The sequence below is a fragment of the Aotus nancymaae genome, unplaced genomic scaffold (assembly GCF_030222135.1).
Source record: "Aotus nancymaae isolate 86718 unplaced genomic scaffold, 86718_ANA_hifiasm-v0.15.2.pri h1tg000058l, whole genome shotgun sequence".
In the NCBI taxonomy this organism is placed as follows: Eukaryota; Metazoa; Chordata; class Mammalia; order Primates; family Aotidae; genus Aotus; species Aotus nancymaae.
In genome coordinates this window covers 5,661,415-5,682,714 of record NW_026988472.1, presented here as the reverse complement: position 1 = coordinate 5,682,714, position 21,300 = coordinate 5,661,415, and the positions used below count along the sequence as shown (strand labels likewise).

General features: G+C 39.9%; 1 protein-coding gene across 2 annotated transcripts in view; it reads right to left on the bottom strand.

Moving 5' to 3' along the window:
* Positions 1–21,300, bottom strand: part of WNK3 (WNK lysine deficient protein kinase 3) — a 176,505-nt gene that overhangs the window by 64,511 nt on the left and 90,694 nt on the right. For both annotated transcript variants that reach the window (XM_064364323.1, XM_064364322.1), the window contains one exon: positions 3,567–3,631. In XM_064364323.1, coding sequence (XP_064220393.1) covers positions 3,567–3,631 — 65 coding nt within the window. The remainder of the gene's footprint in view (positions 1–3,566; positions 3,632–21,300) is intronic.

Sequence of the window (21,300 nt, the reverse complement as noted above, 5' to 3'; positions counted from 1 at the left end):
AAAACCCTACAAAAAATCAATAAATCCAGGAGCTGGTTTTTTGAAAAGATCAACAAAATAGACAGACCACTAGCCAAACTAATAAAAAAGAAAAGAGAGAATAACCAAATAGATGCAGCAAAAAATGATAAAGGGGATATCATTACAGATGCCAGAGAAATTCAAACCATCATCAGAGATTATTACAAACAACTCTATGCACAAAAACTAGAAAACCTGGAAGAAATGGATAAATTCCTGGACGGTTGCCTCCTCCCAAGCCTAAACCAGGAAGAAGTCGAAACCCTGAATAGACCAATAACAAGGTCTGAAGTCGAGGCAGCAATTAAGAGCCTACCACCCAAAAAAAGCCCAGGTCCAGATGGGTTCACAGCCGAATTCTACCAGACATACAAAGAGGAGCTGGTACCATTCCTACTGAAACTATTTCAAATAATCCAAAAAGAAGGAATCCTTCCCAAATCATTTTATGAGACCAACATCATCCTAATACCAAAACCCGGCAGAGACTCAACAAGAAAAGAAAATTACAGGCCAATATCCATGATGAACATAGATGCAAAAATCTTCAATAAAATACTGGCAAGCCGATTGCAACAGCACATCAAAAAGCTTATCCACCATGATCAAGTAGGATTCATCCCAGGGATGCAAGGCTGGTTCAATATACGCAAGTCTATAAATGTAATTCACCACATAAACAGAACCAAAGACAAAAACCACATGATTATCTCAATTGATGCAGAGAAGGCCTTCGACAAAATTCAACAGCCCTTTATGCTAAAAACTCTCAATAAACTAGGTATCGACGGAACGTACCTCAAAATAATAAAAGCTATTTATGACAAACCAACAGCCAATATCATACTGAATGGGCAAAAACTGGAAGCATTCCCTTTGAAATCGGGCACTAGACAAGGATGCCCTCTCTCACCACTCCTGTTCAATATAGTACTGGAAGTTCTAGCCAGAGCAATCAGACAAGAAAAAGAAATAAAGGGTATTCAATTAGGAAAGGAGGAAGTCAAATTGTCTCTATTTGCAGACGACATGATTGTATATCTAGAAGACCCTATCATCTCAGCCCAAAATCTCCTGAAACTGATAAGCAACTTCAGCAAAGTCTCAGGATACAAAATCAATGTGCAAAAATCACAAGCATTCCTATACACCAATAATAGACTTAAAGAGAGCCAAATCAAGAACGAACTGCCATTCACAATTGCTACAAAGAGAATAAAACACCTAGGAATACAACTAACAAGGAACGTAAAGGACCTCTTCAAGGAGAACTACAAACCACTGCTCAACGAAGTAAGAGAGGACACAAACAGATGGAGAAACATTCCATGTTCATGGTTAGGAAGAATTAATATCGTGAAAATGGCCATACTGCCCAAAGTAATTTACAGATTCAATGCTATCCCCATCAAGCTACCAATGACCTTCTTCACAGAACTGGAAAAAACCACCTTAAACTTCATATGGAACCAAAAGAGAGCCCGCATAGCCAAGTCAATTCTAAGCAAAAAGAACAAAGCAGGAGGCATCACACTACCGGACTTCAAACTCTACTACAAGGCTACGGTAATCAAAACAGCATGGTACTGGTACCAAAACAGAGATATAGACCAATGGAACAGAACAGAGGCGTCGGAGGCGACACAACATATCTACAACCACCCAATCTTTGACAAACCTGATAAAAACAAGCAATGGGGAAAGGATTCCCTGTTCACTAAGTGGTGTTGGGAAAACTGGCTAACCATATGCAGAAAGCAGAAACTCGACCCCTTCCTGACACCTTACACTAAAATTGACTCCAGATGGATTAAAGACTTAAACATAAGGCCTAACACCATAAAAACACTAGAAGGAAACCTAGGCAAAACCATTCAGGACATAGGCCTAGGCAAGGACTTTATGACCAAAACACCAAAGGCATTGGCAACAAAAGCCAAAATAGACAAATGGGACCTAATCAAACTCCACAGCTTCTGCACGGCAAAAGAAACAGTCAATAGAGTGAATCGGCAACCAACAGAATGGGAAAAAATTTTTGCAGCCTACCCATCTGACAAAGGGCTGATATCCAGAATTTACAACGAGCTAAAAAAGATTTACAAGAAAAAAACAAACAAGCCCATTCAAAAATGGGCAAAGGATATGAACAGATACTTTACAAAAGAAGACATACAAGAGGCCAACAAACATATGAAAAAATGCTCATCATCACTGGTCATTAGAGAAATGCAAATCAAAACTACATTGAGATACCATCTCACGCCAGTCAGAATGGCGATCATTAAAAAATCTGGAGAAAATAGATGCTGGAGAGGATGTGGAGAAATAGGAACACTTTTACACTGTTGGTGGGAGTGTAAATTAGTTCAACCACTGTGGAAAACAGTGTGGCGATTCCTCAAGGACCTAGAAATAGAAATTCCATTTGACCCAGCAATCCCATTACTGGGCATATATCCAAAGGATTATAAATCGTTCTACTATAAGGACACATGCACACGAATGTTCATTGCAGCACAGTTTACAATAGCAAAGACCTGGAACCAACCCAAATGCCCATCGATGATAGACTGGACAGGAAAAATGTGGCACATATACACCATGGAATATTATGCAGCCATTAAAAATGAGGAGTTCGTGTCCTTTGTAGGGACATGGATGAACCTGGAAACCATCATTCTCAGCAAACTGACACAAGAACACAAAACCAAACACCACATGTTCTCACTCATAGGAGGGTGTTGAACAAGGAGAACACATGGACACAGGGAGGGGAGCACTATACATGGGGGTCTGTTGTGGGGGATTGGGGGACAGCGGGGGGTGGGAAGCTGGGGAGGGATAGCATGGGGAGAAATGCCAGATATGGGTGAGGGGGAGGGAGGCAGCAAATCACACTGCCATGAATGCACCTATGCAACAACTTTGCATGTTTTTCACATGTACCCCAAAACCTAAAATGCAATAAAAAAAAAAAAAAAAAAACAAAATCTTATAAAAGAAATAGAAGATATTAAGAAGAACCACATAGAAAGTATACAACTAAACAACTGCAGAAATAAAAAAAAAAAATCTCACTGAATAGGCCTAATAGTAGAATGAGTAAAACAAAGGAAACAATCAATGAACTTGAAGACAGAACAATAAAAACTATCCAATCTATATTTTTATACAGAAAAATACTAGTTTTTACCTACTAAATAATACAATTACATATATGGTTGTCATTTATTTCTTTAGATTAGCTAGAATTTTACTCTAAACTCTATTGTTTCTTACTTCCTTCCTTAACCCTTACCAGCTTTTCCTAGAACAGAAAGGTATAAATAAACACAACAAGAAAATCATCAGTTAACTGCACAATCCATATGATCCCTACTGACATAAAAAAGTAAAAAATAATACCTATCATTTTTATTAAACACCCACACAAGTACAAGAACAGAAGCTTCTCTAGTCAAGATACACTAAATACACTTAATGAGTACACAACCTTCAGCATATCCTTATTGTTCTCATGGTATTAATTTGAAGATACTTACCTTCGAACTAAATCTGGTTTTAGAAGAGCTGCTTGTTGTTCAACTCCAGCTGGTTGGGATATAGGCTGTAAACAGTACAGACATAAAACTTGCTATGATAACAGTAAAATTCAAGCTAAATATACAATTTGTTACTATTTCAGGAAACATGATAGTTTTGGTTACCTTGCAAACCTGGTAGAATATCTATATTATTGAATATCTGTATCAATCCTGTTATTAATATTATTACCAAAGATAAATAAAATTTATCAATACCTCAAGAACATCTTACACATCAAGATTTTTCATCTGAAAAAGTCAGCACTGTTATATGTACTTTTGAGTTGTTTTTCAATGGAAGACACTACTATCAAGCTTCCAGTCCGAGTTGTAAAACTACTAATTAAAGAGGAGTTACTACCATTCTATAAGAAGATAAATCAATGACTCAAACTTTAACTTATCGCGTAGTCTGTCTGTCTCTCATCTCTTTTCACTAGACTATTTCAACTATCCCTTCAAGGAATTAGTAGTCAGCAGCTGTAACATTGGCTTCTAGGAGAAAAGTTTTTAAGCTCTTAATAGGACAAATACCAACTCCACTGGAAACTAATTTTACATTTACCTAATCCATCCTCTATGCACTGCCACTGGTGACAACAGAGTGATCTCAGAATGCAAATCTAACAAAACTGATCGTTTATTTACCCAGTTTAAACCCCACACGATGGCTCCTCGTCTTCTATAAGATTAAGGTCCTTCAGATGGTAAATAATGTTCTCAATTAACTGGTCTGCACCTGCTTATCTAGCCTCATCTCTTTGCTTGAAGCCACACCAAACTGTAGCTCCTCTGTATAAGTTAGGCTCTTCTACATACCGTGACTCTACTTAAATTCCTCCACTTCCCTAAACCATTTCAAACTATTTCATCCTAATCAACCCATATCGAGAAATGTTTTCCTGGACTAGCTTCTAATTATAGATAAGATAATTAGTTCTTTAACATAATCACTGTTTAAACCTTGAGAGCAAATACTACAGCAAATAGATTTTTGGCCACTTAAGATTCAACAAAATGTATCTAATTTAACAAATTTGTGTATAGTCTCAGTAAGTTGGAGCAGTAACATGGCATCCTGATGCATAAATCCAGAGACAAGTGTATGTACTAAGCAAAGAGAAACAAAACATAGTTACTATACAACAATATGGAATTATATTTTATAATCACTTGCAATTATTAATGAGGTTATTAATGCTACTTTGTGCTGGTGCTCAGAATCATGGCCAATGTTTGGTTTATCTGCCTTCATATCTGACAGCTATAAGTTAAGCTCTGTCATAATATTTCTAAGGTTTTCAAAATTAGTATTTACAAAGAGGTGCCGGGTCATTTTTGCAGATGTCTTTCAAATTCAATGAAATGTTTCATTTTTACTTTTGTTTGTTTGTTTTTTGGTTTGAGTTGGAGTCTCGCTCTGCCACCCCAGGCGGGAGTGCAGTGGTGTGATCTCGGCTCACTATAACTTCCGTCTCCTACGTTCAAGCAATTCTGCCTCAGCCCCCGAGTAGCTGGGACTACAGGTGTGTGCCACCACACCCAGCTTTTTTTTCTTTTTGGTATTTTTAGTCGAGATGGGGTTTCGTCATGTTGGCCAGGCTGGTCTCAAACTCCTGACCTCAAGTGATTTACCTGCCTTGACCTCCGAAAATGTTGGGATTATAGGCGTGAGCAACCATGCCTGGCCCATTTTTACTTTTGCCTAAAACTACAGTCAGCTCTTTGTATCTGTGCTTTCTGCATCTATGGATTCAACCAACGTTGGATTGAAAATGTAATATTCTGGCTGGGCATGGTGACTCACACCTATAATCCCAGTACTTTGGGAGGCCTAGGTAAGAGTACTGCTTGAGCCCAAGAGTTTGAGGTTACAGTGACCTATGATTATACCACTGCAGTCCAGCCTGGGCAACAGAGCAAGACCCTGTCTTTAAAAAAAAAAAAAGAAAGAAAGAAAGGAAAAAGAGAAAAGAGAAGAGAAAAAAAAAGACAAGACAGTATTTTCAGGACTCAGAACCCTTGGATATGGAGGGCTGAGTTCATGTGTGTGATTCTGCAGGGCCAACTGTAGGGCTTAGCATCCTTGGATTTTGGTATCCAAGAGAAGTCTGGAACCAATCCCCTACAGATACCAAGCGACACTTGTACTATCGTGTTGCATACTGATATAATGGTGACTCGCCTTAGGGTAGATTTGAGGCTTGATAAGTCTGTTTGTACAAAATTAATTTATTTTCTTCTTATTACCAAAGCAAGATGAATAAAGATAAGCTTGTTTAACACCTTGGTGTATATTCTTTGAGACCATTTTCTGTACACACACACACACACACACACAAACACACACATTTTTAATGTAATCATAATGTATGTACTCTTTTATAATCTTTTTTTACTTCAAACAGTCCTACCAGAGGTTTGTGAAAGTATTCATTTTCCTTTATATTTGGCATTTGCTATCCTACAAAAATGTTTAATGATTAAATGTATATTACAACATTATAAAAAGTAGGAAAATGGGAAAAATCACCTAGAATGCTATTTCCCTAACATGGCTATGATTCTAACATTTGTTATAATAGTATAGGCTTCTGTCATATATATAAATAGCTGTAATTATACAGTTTTTTTCTGCTCTTTAAAATATGTTAAGTATTTTTCCTTACCTTTATTGGCCTGCATTATTTTAGTTTTTAATGGGTACATGATAGTACAGTAAGTATTCATATTTATCTAACTCCTCCCCTATTTCTGGATAACTTCACTGCCAATTTTTATTACATATAAATAAAAATACAGAGATGGCTACCATAGCTAACATTCACTATGAAACAAGCTTTGTACTATGTGCTTTTTCCTTCCTTTTTATTATTTTCTTCAGATTAATATCCAGGATTGGTAATATCAGACCATGAACATTTTTATGGCACAGTTTTTCTTCCTATGTCACCCTTTCCTTTCTTATTTCTTTCTACCTTCACACATTTATTGGAAACCTGGTGTGTAGCAGGCACTGTGCTAAGAGGCAGTGAGAATACAAAATAAATTTGATGGAGACCTTGGAGTCAGACATTAAACATATATAATAAAGAGTGGGCTGGGCGCAGTGGCTCATGCCTGTAATCCCAGCACTTTGGGAGGCTGAGGTGAGTGGATCACCTGAGGTCAGGAGTTTGAGACCAGCCTGACCAATATGGTGAAACTCTGTCTCTACTAAAAAGACAAAAATTAGGCAGGGCGCGGTAGCTCACGCCTGTAATCCCAGCACCTTGAGAGGCCGAGGTGGGCGGATCACGAGGTAAAGAGATCAAGACCATCCTGGCCAACATGGTGAAACCCAGTCTCTACTAAAAATACAAGAAGTAGCTGGGCATGGTGGCATGTGCCTGTGGTCCCAGCTACTCGGGAGGCTGAGGTGGAGGAATCGCTTGAATCCAGGAGGTGGAGGTTGCAGTGAGCCGAGACTGCGCCACTGCACTCCACCAGCCTGGCGACAGAGCAAGACTCCGTCTCAAAAAAACAAAAAAGACAAAAATTAGCTGGGCATGGTGGCATGCACCTGTAGTCCCAGCTACTCAGGAGGCTGAGGCAGGAGAATTGCTTGAATCGGTGAGGCCGAGGTTCCAGTGAGCCAAGACAGTGCCACTGCATTCCAGCCTGGGTGACAAGAGCAAAACTCTGTCTCAAAAAAAAAAAAAAAGAAGAAGAAGAAAAAGTAGATACAGCTACTTCTGCTAGGGAAGGAATGGGGAATCAATCTTGGTTATATTCTTGGGGCTCCCCTAACTGGTTCCGGGGTCTTATGCAATGCCAAACCTTGGGAAGGGGTTGAAGAGGATCTTTCTCCTTTACTTGCTCCACCACTCCTCTCCTCCTCCCATCAGCGGTTCTCAGCCCTGGCTGCACTTCATAATAGCCAGGGAAGGAGAGAAGAACAGAAGGGGAGATGGGAAGAACAAAGAGATAAAAAGCTAAGCTCATGTACAACATCCCAGAGATTCTGATGCAGTTATTATGGAGTAAAGGAGACCAGTAAAATTGAGATGTCCTTTTAAACATTTCATAAATTGCTTTATCATGTTATTGATGTTACAAAGCATATCTCTCCCCTGAAGTACTTTTAGCAACCAATATTTGTTGAACACTTATTACATGCCAGACACTTCTCATATTTTATATTGCCTAATCCTAACAAGCCTGCAATACAGGCATTTTTTCTAACATTATAAAAATTTTCCAACATATAGAAAACTTGAAATGTTCCATGAATAAATCATATATCCACCACCAACCATAGTCTATGGGATATTACTATATGTACATTATCCCATATCTATCCATCAAGCCATCTTACTTTTATATAGTTAAAAGTAAGTTGCAAAATAAGATAGGCATTTTAAAACTTTTACAGGCATTTAAAAGCATTTCACACACAAAAAGAACCAAAGTTGGGAGAGATTAAATAACTTTCCTCAAGTCACACAGTGAGTTCAAAGAGCCAAAATTGAAACTCAGGTCTAACCTGACACAAACTGGCTCAAGCCTGTATGTATGGTGTATATACCTGGTTAACAGTGGAATTTTTGCTTGTTTAATTAAAGAAAATGATTGCTGTGCATGATGCCCAATTCCGTATTTTAATATTTATATAGAATCCTTCATCTATAAACACATTGTCTTACATAAGCCCAATTGTTGGTGAAGCCAAGATTCTGTCTGAACAGCATTTTTTTTTGAGACAGAGTCTCACTCTGTTGCCCAGGCTGGAGTACAGCTTCAACCTCCCAGACTCAAAGTTATTCTTCCACTTCAGCCTCCTGAGTAGCTGAGACTGCAGGCACGTGCCACCACACCTGGCTAATTCTTTAAAAAAAAAATTTGGACCAGGTGTGGTGGCTCACACCTGAGGCAGGTGGATCACCTGAGGTTGGGAGTTAGAGACCAGCCTGACCAATAGGGTGAAACCCTGTCTCTACTAAAAATATAAAAGTTTGCCAGATGTGGTGGCACATGCCTGTAATCCCAGTTAATCAAGAGACTGAAGCACAGGAATTGCCTGAACTTGGGAGTAGAGGTTGCAGTGAGGCATGATTGTGCCACTACACTCCAGCCTGGGTGACAGAGACTGTCTCAAAAAAAAATTGTTTGTAGAGATGGGGGTCTCAGTATGTTGCCCAGGCTGGCCTCGAATCCTCCTGCCTTGACCTTCCAGAGTGCTAGGATTACAGGCACACGCCACTGTGCCAGGCCTGAACAATGAAATTTACCCTAAGTTAAAAAACTTAGGGTAAATTTGTAGAGATGGGGGTCTCAGTATGTTGCCCAGGCTGGCCAAGCAATCCTCCTGCCTTGACCTTCCAGAGTGCTGGGATTACAGGCACACGCCACTGTGCCAGGCCTGAACAATGAAATTTACCCTAAGTTAAAAAACTGATCCAAAGCACAGTTCCTAGGATAAAACTCACATAATGACATCCAGGCTATTACATAGGCCAAAATGATGAAAACATACCAGCACTACAAAGACTGACAGATAAAAGAGTGATAGGAACTATGACAGATAAAAGAGTGATAGGAACTAGGAAGAAGTTCCATTAACTACAAGGCAGATAGAACTGAACTGAGGGGAGCCTAACTGAAAGCAGACTTACACTTCAAACTTTTATTCTAATACTGCCCCCTGTTGAGTGACCAAAGGTCTGTAAGAACTGGCAAAGTGATCAGACACTGGTCTCGCCTCAGCCCGATAAAGCTTTCTACAGGTATTTGGTAGGAGCAACTAACATTTTTTTTTTTTTAATGGCAAGAATGAGAATGCATATCGGAGAAGAAAAGGAGAGAACAGACTGAGCCTTTTTGCAGTCTGGAAGGTAGAGATCTTATAAGTAAAGTTAAATGAGAAAGGATGCCGAAAGGAAAAATTGTGGCAGCCCTGCATGTTAGAGATCATAATCTTTAATGTATTTGATTATTTCAGAACATTAGATAAGTTACTATGGGAGTAAAAGTAAACCATATTTCAGTACAGAAAAACCATAATATGCTTACTCATATACAGAAAGTGTACATCTCCTCGTCCTCAAGCTGTAGACCTATGAAAGGGTTTAATCATCATTCAAGAGGAAGATGGGGTCAGGCACGGTGGCTCATGCCTGTAATCCCAGCCCTTTGGGAGGCCGAGGCAGGTGAATCACTTGAGGTGAGGAGTTCAAGACTAGCCTGGCCAATATGGTGAAACCCCATCTCTACTGAAAGTACAAAAATTAGCCTAGTGTGGTGGTATGCGCCTGTAATTCTAGCTACTTGTGAGGCTAAAGCAACAGAATCCCTCAAATCCAGGTGGCAGAGGTTGCAGTGAGCAGAGAATGCACAACTGCACTCCAGCCTGAGCGACAGAGTGAGACTCCGTCTGAGAAAAGAAAAAAAAAAAAAGGAAAACGGAAGCCAAAGAAAATCTACACGAGGTCAGAGAGTTGTGCAGGGAAGTCCAGATCCTGCAGGGCTTTGCAGGCTATTAAGTACATTATTGTGGCTTTTACTATGAGAGAAATGAGCAATGAGAGGTTTTGGGTCTCTGAGACGTGTTGTGACCTGCATTTTAAAAGTATCATTGCGTCCCACAAGAAGAAAAAGGCTACAAAAGAACAAAAACAAAAGAAAGAACAATTAGGAGACTACTACAATTATTCAAGTAAGAGATGAGGCCAGGCACAGTGGCTCATGCCAGTAATCCCAGCACTTTGGAAGGCCAAAGCAGGCAGATCACTTGAGGTGAGGAGTTCGAGACCAGCCTAGCCAACATGGTGAAACCTGGTCTCTACCAAAAATACAAAAATTAGCCAGGTGTGGTGGTGGGTGCCTGTACTCCCCACTATTTGGAAGACAGAGGTTGCAGTGAGCCGAGATCGTGCCACCACACTCCAAGCTGGACAACAGAACGAGACTCTGTCTCAAAAAAAAAAAAAAAAAAAACAAGAAAGAAAGAAAAAGAGCTGAATTAGACCAGCATGACAATGGTGAACATGTTGAGAAGTCAAGATCCAAATATATGTTAAAGTACGAGTCAAATAAAATATACACAATGGAGCACTATGCAGCAATAAACAAAAAACGGATATTTACATAGCCTCAAAATATCTCCCAACAAAGAACTCATAAACTATAAAGGGGGAAATGACAACTTTATAGCAGAGAAACTTGGCAGGCCCCACTTGAACCAAGTAATAAAAGTTAACCTCACCAATATCGGGACAAACTGGCATTACTTCTATTATGATGCACTGAGAAGAACACATCACTTACACAGTATTCCTGCCAATAATGCATTATTTGAATATAATCATGAGGAAACTTCAACCAAACCCAAACTGAGAGACATTCTACAAAAAACTGGCCTCTGCATTTCAACACTGTCAAGAAAGACAGAAAAAGGTTGAAGAATCGCTCAAAATTAAAATGGACTAAATTTAAAAAAAATTAAAAGATTTGAATAGGCACTTCACCAAAGAATGTATTTGAATCTCTAATACTTACATGAAAAAATGCTCAACATCATTACTTATCAGGAAAATGCAAGTTAAAAACCACAATATATGACCACATTGAACCCATTAGAACAGCTAAAATTTAAACGACTGACAATATTAAGCATAGATAAAGATGCAGAGTAAGTGGAAGTCTCATACATTGCCAGCAGCAACGTATTTTGGTACAACAGCTTTGGAAAACTGTCTGGCATTGTAAGGCAAGGCTAATACTACCCTTATCCTGTGACCTAACAATCCCATTTCTAAGTATATATACAAGAGAAATGAGTGCATATATTCACCAAAAAAATATACAGGAAAGCTCACAGCAGCTTTATACATAAGTGCCAAAAACTAGAACCAATCCTAATGTACATGGATAGGAGAATGGATAACTGAATCGTGGTATATTCTACAAAGGAACAACTAACTGCAATGAAACAAACTACTGATATATGCAGTAATGTAGATGAATATCGGTGAACTTTCTAGGGGGCTGGAAGTGTTCTATATCTTCATTTGTACTTCATAAAGGTATACATACATGAAAACTCATCAAACTGCACATTTAGGCTACCTTAATGACTGTATATACCTTGGTAAAAAAAAAAGACATTTAAAAATAGCTGGTATGATTCAATTCTGATAAAATACTAGACATTTTTCAAGCATACATAGCATGAAAAATGTCTAGAAAAACTTCAAGTTTCATTTTTGAGAGGTAGGCTCATAGGTAACTTTAGCTTTCTTTATAAATTTCTGTACTTTTAAAAAGTACTTATGAGAAGAAAAGTTATTTTTAAAAAGCTATTTTTTTTTTGAGACAGAGTTTCTTTCTTGTTGCCCAGGCTGGAGTGCAGCGGCATAGTCTTGGCTCCCTGCAACCTCCACCTCCTGGATTCAAGTGATTCTCCTGCCTCAGCCTCCCAAGTAGCTGGGATTACAGGCGCCCACCACCACACCCAGCTAATTTTTTTTTTAATTTTAAGTTCTGGATACATGCACAGAACGTGTAGGTTTGTTACATAGGTATACATGTGCCATGGTGGTTTGCTGCACCTGTCAACCTATCATCTAGATTTTAAGCTCCACATGCATTAGGTATTTGTCCTAATGCTCTCCCTCCCCTTTCCCCCATCCCCCACAGCCGCCTCATGTGTGATGTTCCCCTCCCTGTGTCCATGTGTTCTCATTGTTCAACTCTCACTTATGAGTGAGAACATGCGGTGTTTGGTTTTCTGTTCCTGTGTTACTCTGCTGAGAATAATGGCTTCCAGCTTCATCCACGTCCCTGCAAAGGACATAAACTCATTCTTTTTTATGGTCGGCTAACTTTTTTTTTGTATTTTTAGTAGAGACAGAGTTTCACCATGTTGGCCAGGCTAGTCTCGAATTCCTGACCTCAGGTGATCCGCCTGCCTCAGCCTCCTAAAGTGCTGGGATTATAGGCATGAGCCCCTGTGCCCAGCCTAAAAAGCTATTTTCATGTGAGGAAATAAAAGAGCCATCCCAAGACATATAAAAGATGTATACCATACCAAAAGAATTCTGAAAATTAAAAATATATATATACCAAACTTTTTACTTATAAGGATAAAGAATGCCACCTATAAGCACTTACGAGGAAAAGGGAACAAAAAAATCAGACAGGCCTAGGCTTCTCTTCTGAACCATTAGCTAGAAGAAGACAAAAGAACAAAATATGTAGATGGGAAAAAAGATTGTAAATTGATTTTTTTAATGCCCAGTGAGTTATTGTTCATGTGAGAATGTAAATGAAAGGTCAGTTTCAGATATCCAAAGAATCGGAAATTTCAAACCCAAGTAACTTTGAAAAATTACACAAAGCCATTCTTTAAATTACACAGGCACTTAGCAAAATTTAAAAATCAAGAATAGAAATGTGTGCTATAAAAACTGGTGATCTATACTAAAACCAATAGTTAATATTTAAGTCCTAATTGTTAGAATTGTGGTTTCAAAATTGAATGTACACCTAAAAATTGAGAATATAACATGTATAGTATGATAAAATTATTTTAAAAAGCTTTCATAATTGCTATCGTCCCAAAACAATAGTTTGCCTTTTCCTTAAATACCTTCTCATAGTAATCCACAAATAATCAGTCTTTTAGCTCATTCTACCAACCCCCAAAATTGAAGAGTTCAACTATGCTGCTATTTAAGAAGCTAGCTCCTTCCTGGTGAATGAGATCAATTTGAAAGGTTCTCCCCACTTCATCTTCAGTATTCTAACTGATTTACATTATAAAAGGGAGAGGGCTGAATAATGTCACTGGAAATCAATCCAAATGACTAATGTCCTTATCATTACCAGTTTCAACATTATGAATATATACCAAGCAATACACGCCTTTTGGGAACATTTTTTGACAATGTTCAGCAAACACACCCACTGTTTAAACAGATTTCCCTTCAATTAGAATAAAGCAATTTCATATAAATACAATACTATGCTAAACAGCATTTTTACAGAAATAGTCTGATTGCCTGGAAACCAGAATCTCTCTCTAGAGAAATTAGATATAACTTTCTCAATTTTTACACAAATATTTTCATGTAATGCAATTAACTACTTTATAGAGGAAGTTACAGTGAAGATTAAATTAAATGACACTGCTTGATACATAGCAGGTCCTCAAAAAATGTCAACTCCCTAATTATAAGTTTTACTCCCTTAGAATGCCTCAGATGCAGCTACCTGGACGCTGAGGCGGGAGGATCACTTGACCCCAAGAGTTTGAGGCTGCAGTAAGCTATGACAGTGCCACTGCACTCCAGCCTGGGTGACAGAGTGAAATCACATCTCAAAAGAAAAAAAAAAACATGAAAGAAAGAGGGAGGGAGGAAGAAAGTAAGGAAGCAGATAGCCAGTTTCAGAAACTGGTTATATAATAAAATGGTCTTTACCAGAATACACGTGTGGATTGTTTTAATAACATTCACTCACAGTAGGCCCATGAATATTTCTGAACAAATGGAACATAGAGAATCTTTCACCAATTAACATCAGTTTTACACACATCAACAGATTCTATTCTTCATATAGTTTTTGTACCGTCTTGTAAGCACTAAAAGAATAGAAATGTCACCAGAGACAAAGCCAATTTCTTAAAACCACTCATAACCACAGTAACTATCTTTATGGGTCTAAAATATACATGCCTAGAATTAAAATGAAGACTGAAGTATAAAGATATTACCTTCACTGATTAAGAAAATGGAATTAACAAAGCAAATTATTCCATTGAGCTAAGCTATGAAATAGTAAAATAGAAAATGCTAATAACCACAATTCCTAGAGTAATCTTACAAATACACAACTCAGCTATGCTAATATGTAAATTTTGCCATGAAAACGAGTCCTGATTCAGGAATCATTTCAATGATTCCTGATGCATTCAAACTCTGAAATCTGGCCAATCCAGTCAGTACTTATGAAAACAATATCAACAAAAACCTGAATGAAAGCCCTGCTTCTAGTTGTCAATGCTAGATGTTTGCAACAACAAAATCACTAAGTTTTCTTCCCTTATAATGTCAATCCACATTATTCACATAGATAAAAGAAATTCTGTGACTGAATCAATATGGTAACAATGAACATCTGTCCTACCAACTACCTAATTCTCTAGAATGCAACAGAAATGATTACTTTAAAAAACTAGGAGCCAGGCGCAGTGGCTCACGCCTGTAATCCCAGCACTCTGGGAGGCCGAGTTGGGTGGATCATCTGAGGTCAGGAGTTCGAGACCAGCCTTACCAACATGGACAAACCCCGTCTGTACTAAAAATACAAAATTAGCTGGGCATGGTGGTGCATGCCTGTAATCTCAGCTACTCAGGAGGCTGAGGCAGGAAAATTGCCTGAACTCAGGAGGTGGAGGTTGCAGTGAAGCAAGACCACAACATTGCACTCCAACCTGGGCAACAAGAGCAAAACTCTATCTCAAAAAAAAAAAAGTTGGACTGGCCGGGTATGGTGGCTCATGCCTGTAATCCTAGCACTTGGGAGGCCGAGGTTGGTGGATCACTTGAGGTAAGGAGTTCAAGACCAGCCTGGCCAACATGCCCTGTCTCTACTAAAAATACAAAAATTAGCCGGGAATTGGTTGAACCCAGGAGGCAGAGGTTGCAGTGAACTAAGATCGTGACACTGCACCCAGCCTGGGCAACAGGGCGAGACTCCATCTCAAAGCAAAAAACCAAAAACTAGAATAAAGTCATAACATCCCAGAAAACCTAAAAAGAATCCCATCCACAGACCATAAATGGTAAAGAACCTTCCAAAAGAACAGAAACCAATAGATCACATCCATAGGGAACAAAATATATGAAAACCAAATCTTCAAACACACACATATAGGAGAAAACTACAGCAAAGTTAGGAGTGATATGGGGAAGCTGTAAAGCTACTGAATGGATACCAGAAGATTGCCTGGTATCGGGGAATTCATCTGGGAGATTAACTGACATGGTGAATTAGGCTAGGCAATCCTATCCACTCTTAACCCCAACTTTTGCTAAACAGTGAGTGGCAAGGAAATTTGCCCAAAAACTCAAGGTAGAGCCTAAAAGGAAGAACAAATCTATAGGGAACAAACTACTAAGAAAACATGCTCCCAACACAATTTGTCCCTCCTCTACAATAACTAGAGGCAAGGCAGGCTATTGTAAACAAATCAGGCAGGTGAACAGGATCCTTAAATATGACTGAACAGGCCGGGCGCAGTGGCTCACACCTGTAAACCCAACACTTTGGGAGGCTGAGGCAGGCGGACAACCTGACGTCAGGAGTTCAAGACCAGCCTGGCCAACATGGAGAAACCCCATCTCTACTAAAAATACAAAATTAGCCAGGCATGGTGGCACATGCCTGTAATCCCAGCTACTTGGGAGGCCAAGGTAGGAGAATCACTTGAACCTGGGAGGCAGAGGTTGTGGTGAGCCGAGATCATGCCACTGTACACTAGCCTGGGCAACAAGAGCAAAACTCCATCTCAAAAAAAAAAACAATGACTGAACAAAAAGGAGAACAAGAATCATCAAACCCTTGAGAAACACTAAAACTTAGCAAAAAAAAAAGAAGGGCCAAACTCAACAAAGAGATGAACTCTTTAGAATAATTAACTTCAAGAGGATCCTTTCTTTTGCATTTGCTGAGGAGTGATTTACTTCCAATTATGTGGTCAATTTTAGAGTAGGTGTGATGTGGTGCTGAGAAGAATGTATATTCTGTGGATTTGGGGTGGAGAGTTCTATAAATGTCTATTAGGTTTGCTTGGTCCAGGTCTGAGTTCAAGTCCTGGATATCCTTGTTAATTTTCTGTCTTGTTGATCTGTCTGATATTGACAGTGGAGTGTTAGAGTCTCCCACTATTATTGCGTGGGAGTCTAAGTCTCTTTTAAGTCATTAAGAACTTGTCTTATGTATCTGGGTGCTCCTGTATTAGGTGCATATATATTTAGGATAGTTAGCTCTTCTTGTTGCATTGATGCTTTACCATTATGTAATGTCCTTCTTTGTCTCTTTTGATCTTTGTTGGTTTAAAGTCTATTTTATCAGACACTAGGATTGCAACTCTCGCTTTTTTTTTGCTCTCCGTTTGCTTGGTAAATCTTCCTCCATCCCTTTATTTTGAGCCTTCGTGTATCCTTGCATGTGAGATGGGTTTCCTGGATACAGCACACAGACAGGTTTTGGCTTTTTATCCAATTTGCCAGTCTGTGTCTTTTGATTGGGGCATTTAGCTCATTTACATTTAGGGTTAATATTGTTATGTGTGAATTTGATACTGCCATTTTGATGCTAGCTGGTTGTTTTGCCTGTTAGTTGATGCAGTTTCTTCATTGTGTCGATGCTCTTTACCATTTGGTATGTTTTTGGAGTGGCTGGTACTGGTTGTTCCTTTCTATATTTAGTGCTTCTTTCAGGAGCTCTTGTAAAGCAGGCCTGGTGGTGATGAAATCTCTGAGTAATTGCTTGTTCATAAAGGATTTTATTTCTCCCTCACTTATGAAACTTAGTTTGGCTGGATATGAAATTCTCAGTTGAAAGTTCTTTTCTCTAAGGATTTTGAATATTGGCCACCACTCTATTCTGGCTTGTAGTGTTTCTGCTGAGAGATCTGCTGTGAGTCTGATGGGCTTCCCTTTGTGGGTAACCCGACCTTTCTCTCTGGCTTCCCATAGCATTTTCTCCTTCATTTCAACCCTGGTGAATCTGATGATTATGTGCCTTGGGGTTGCTCTTCTTGAGGAATATCTTTGTGGTGTTCTCTGTATTTCCTGGACTTGAATATTGGCCTGCCTTGCTAGGTTGGGGAAATTTTCCTGGATTATATCCTGAAGAGTGTTTTCCAGCTTGGATTCATTCTCTCTGTCACATTCAGGTACACCTATTAAACGTAGATTAGGTCTTTTCACATAGTCCCGTATTTTTTGGAGGCTTTGTTCGTTTCTTTTTACTCTTTTTTCTCTCATCTTGCCTTCTCTTTTTATTTCATTGAGTTGATCTTCAACCTCTGATATCCTTTCTTGTGCTTGGTCAATTCGGCTACTGAAACTTGTGTATGCTTCGCGAAGTTCTCGTGTTGTGTTTTTCAGCTCCATCAATTCATTTATGTTCCTCTCTAAGCTGTTTGTTCTCGTTAGCATTTCGTCAAACCTTTTTTCAAGGTTCTTAGTTTCTTTGCATTGGGTTAGAACATGTTCTTTTAGCTCAGAGAAGTTTGTTTTTACCCACCTTCTGACAGAAGTTTCAGTCAATTCATCAGACTCATTCTCCATCCAGCCTTGTTCCCTTGCTGGTAAGGAGTTGTGATCCCTTGGAGGAGGAGAGGCGTTCTGGTTTTGGGTATTTTCATCCTTTTTGCGCTGGTTTCTTCCCATCTTTGTGGATTTATTTACCTGTGGTCTTTGTAGTTGGTGACTTCCAGATGGGGTTTCTGAATGGACATCCTGTTTTTTTGATGATGAAGTTATTTCTTTCTGTTTCTTAGTTTTCCTTCTAACAGTCAGGCCCCTCTGCTGTAGTAGTGCTGGAAGTCCACTCCAGACCCTGCTTGCCTGGGGCTCACCTACAGTGGTTGCAGAACAGTAAGGGTTGCTGCCAGTTTCTTCTTCTGCTATCTTTGTCCCAGAAGGACACCTGCCAGATATCAGTCTGAGCTCTCCTTTATGAGGTGACTCTTTGGATATATGGGGGTCAGGGAGCTGCTCGAGGAGACAGTCTGTCCTTTATAGGAACTCAAGTGCTGAGCTGTGAGCTCCGTTGTTCATTCAGAGCTGCTGGGCAGGTATGTTTAAGTACGCTGCAGCAGAACTCATAACCACCTTTTTTTTTCCAGGTGCTCTGTCCTGGGAAGGAAGGCTTTATTTATAAGTTTCTGTCGTGCTACTGCCTTTTTTTAGGGATGCCCTGCCCAATGAGGAGGCAGCCTAGTCACAGTCTGCCAGCAGAGGCATTGCTGAGCTGCCGTGGGCTCTGCCCAGCTGCTGCGTGAACTTCCCTGTAGTCCTGTTTATAGTTAGAACTGCCTCGGTAATGGCGGCCCGCCTCTGTAATGGCGGACTCTCTGTGTAATGGTGGGCTGCCTCGGTAATGGCGGACTGCCTCGGCAATGGCGGGCTCCCTCGGTAATGGCGGACTGCGTTGGCAATGGCGGACCACCTCAGCAATGGTGGACTACCTCGGTAGTGGTGGACTGCCTCAGTAATGGCAGACGACCCTCCCCCACAGAGCTGGACCGTCCCGGGTTCAGCTGTGCTTGCTGTGAAACTCTCAATCCAGAGCGTTTCAGATTGCTGGTCTTTGTGGGGGTTGGACCGGCCGAGCCTGATCACCTGGCTCCCTGCCTCAGACCCCTTTTTTTTCAGTTGAACAGGCAACTCTGTCTCCCAGGCGTTCCAGTCACCAGTTGAAATGGCACCCAGATTTGTGTGAGCTCTTGTGTGGAGACCCGCTGCGCTGGCTGAAACAGCCACGCTGGAGACTCATGCTGCTTTTTTGCCCGGGAATCTCCTGGCCTGGCTCTGTGTTTCAGTCCCCTTTTTTTCAGTTGAATGGGCGACTCTGTCTCCCAGGCGTTCCAGTAGTCAGTTGAAAAGGTGCCCAGATTTGTGTGAGTTTTTGTGTGGAGACCTGCCACGCCGGCCGAAACAGCTGCACTGGAGACCCGTGGCACTACTCTGCCTGGGAATCTCCTGGTCTGTGGGCAATAAAAATCCGTCTGGAAATGCGGCAACCACTCACCGTCCACGCTTTAGCTGGGAGCTGCAATCCAGAGTTGCTCCTACTCAGCCATCTTGGATCCTTCTCCCCTCAAGAGGATCCTTAATGCTGCCTGGCAATCTCACTACATTTCCCTTGTTCATTCATTCTACTACCATTCTTCTATATAACTATTTAATACCTGTACTTCTATTATTAAAATTCTAATACATACTACCTCCCCCAACTTTATTCTCAGCTGATGACATTACTTACATTTCACTGAGAAAATAAAAAAGGCAACAAGAAGATAATTTCCATAACATCCACCCACCTAAATAGCATTTATGCGTATACTCTCTATCTTTACGCTTATTGTTACGGACAACCGGGCTCCTAAGCGAAGGCCAACCCCTCTATTTAGAAACTAAATGTCATCTCTTCTCACCTTCTCAAGGATGTCACTACAGTAATTTTTTCTTTCCTATTTTATGAAATTTTCCCTCATTCCTAAATAATTCTTCCTATAAATGAGATTATTTCTCCATTAAAACAAACCCTCTCAACCAGAGTTCACTGGAGATGACTGATAACAAAACTGGGGCAAGGAACAATAGGATAGGTCTGGAACATCTTGTATACAGATAAGTTCAAAGAACGACAGGCGCTGGGGATGGTGGCTGATGCCTATAATCCTAACACTTTGGGAGGCTGAGGCAGGAGGATTGCTTGACACCAAGAGTTTGAGACCAGACTGGGCAATATAGCGAGACTCCAACTCTACAAGAAAAAAAAAAAGCCAGGCATGGTGGTGCATGCCTAGAGTCACAGCTACTTGTGAGGCTGAGGTGGGAGGATTGCTTGAGCCAGGAGGTTGAAGCTACAGTAGGCCATGACTACGCCACTGCACTCCAGCCTGGGCAACAGAGTCAGACCCTTTCACTTAAAAAAAAATGAGAGTGGTAAATAGACCTAAATGAAACTCAGATTTCAATATTTTACTAGAGGTGGTAAAATGTCAATATCAGTGAGTATGGTAAGTTCATATATGTGTGTGTGTATGTGTGTATGTATGGATACCTTAGAGCAACCACTAAGAAAACCGTACAGTATAATATACTCAAAACAGCATAAAGAAAACAAGAAGTTCATGACCAGCCTGGGAAATACAGCAACAGCCCCATCTCTCATTTAAAAAAAAAAAGCAAAAGAAAACCAAGAAGAAATCCTAAAAAATTTTCAAGTAACCCACAGGTGGGTAAGAAAAGAGAAACAGAAGAAGGAGAAACATAGAGAAGAAACAAAATGCAAATACTAACATGGTAGACTTAAGTCCTAGCATAGCAAAAATTACTTCGAATGCAAAACAGTCTAAAAATGCCAATGAGGAGACATTGGCAGAATGGATAAAAAACATGGATAAACATTAACTATACACTTTTTACAAGGAACTCACTTCAAACTCAGGATAGGCTGAAAGTAAAAGGATGGAAAAATATATCACATTGACATTAATCAATAAAAAGCAGCAATGAGTATGTAATATCAGATAAAGCTGACTTTACAGGAAAGAAAATTACTAGGAATGAAGAGGGATATCATATAATGATAAAAAGATCAATCCACTAAAAAGACATAGCCATCCTAAAATGAATGCACCAAAGAAGAGAGCTTCAAAACAGAAGTAAAAAAAACTGATGCATAGGCCAGGTATGGTGACTCATGCCTGTAATCTCAGCACTTTGGGAAGCAGAGGCAGGTAGATCACTTGATGTTGGGAGTTTGAGACCAGCCCGGCCAACATGGTGGAAACCCATCTCTACTTAAAATACAAAAATTAGCTGGGTGTGGTGGTGCACGCCTGCAATCCCAGCTACTCAGAAGGATGAGGCACAAGAATTGCTTCAACCCAGGAGGCGGAGATTGCAGT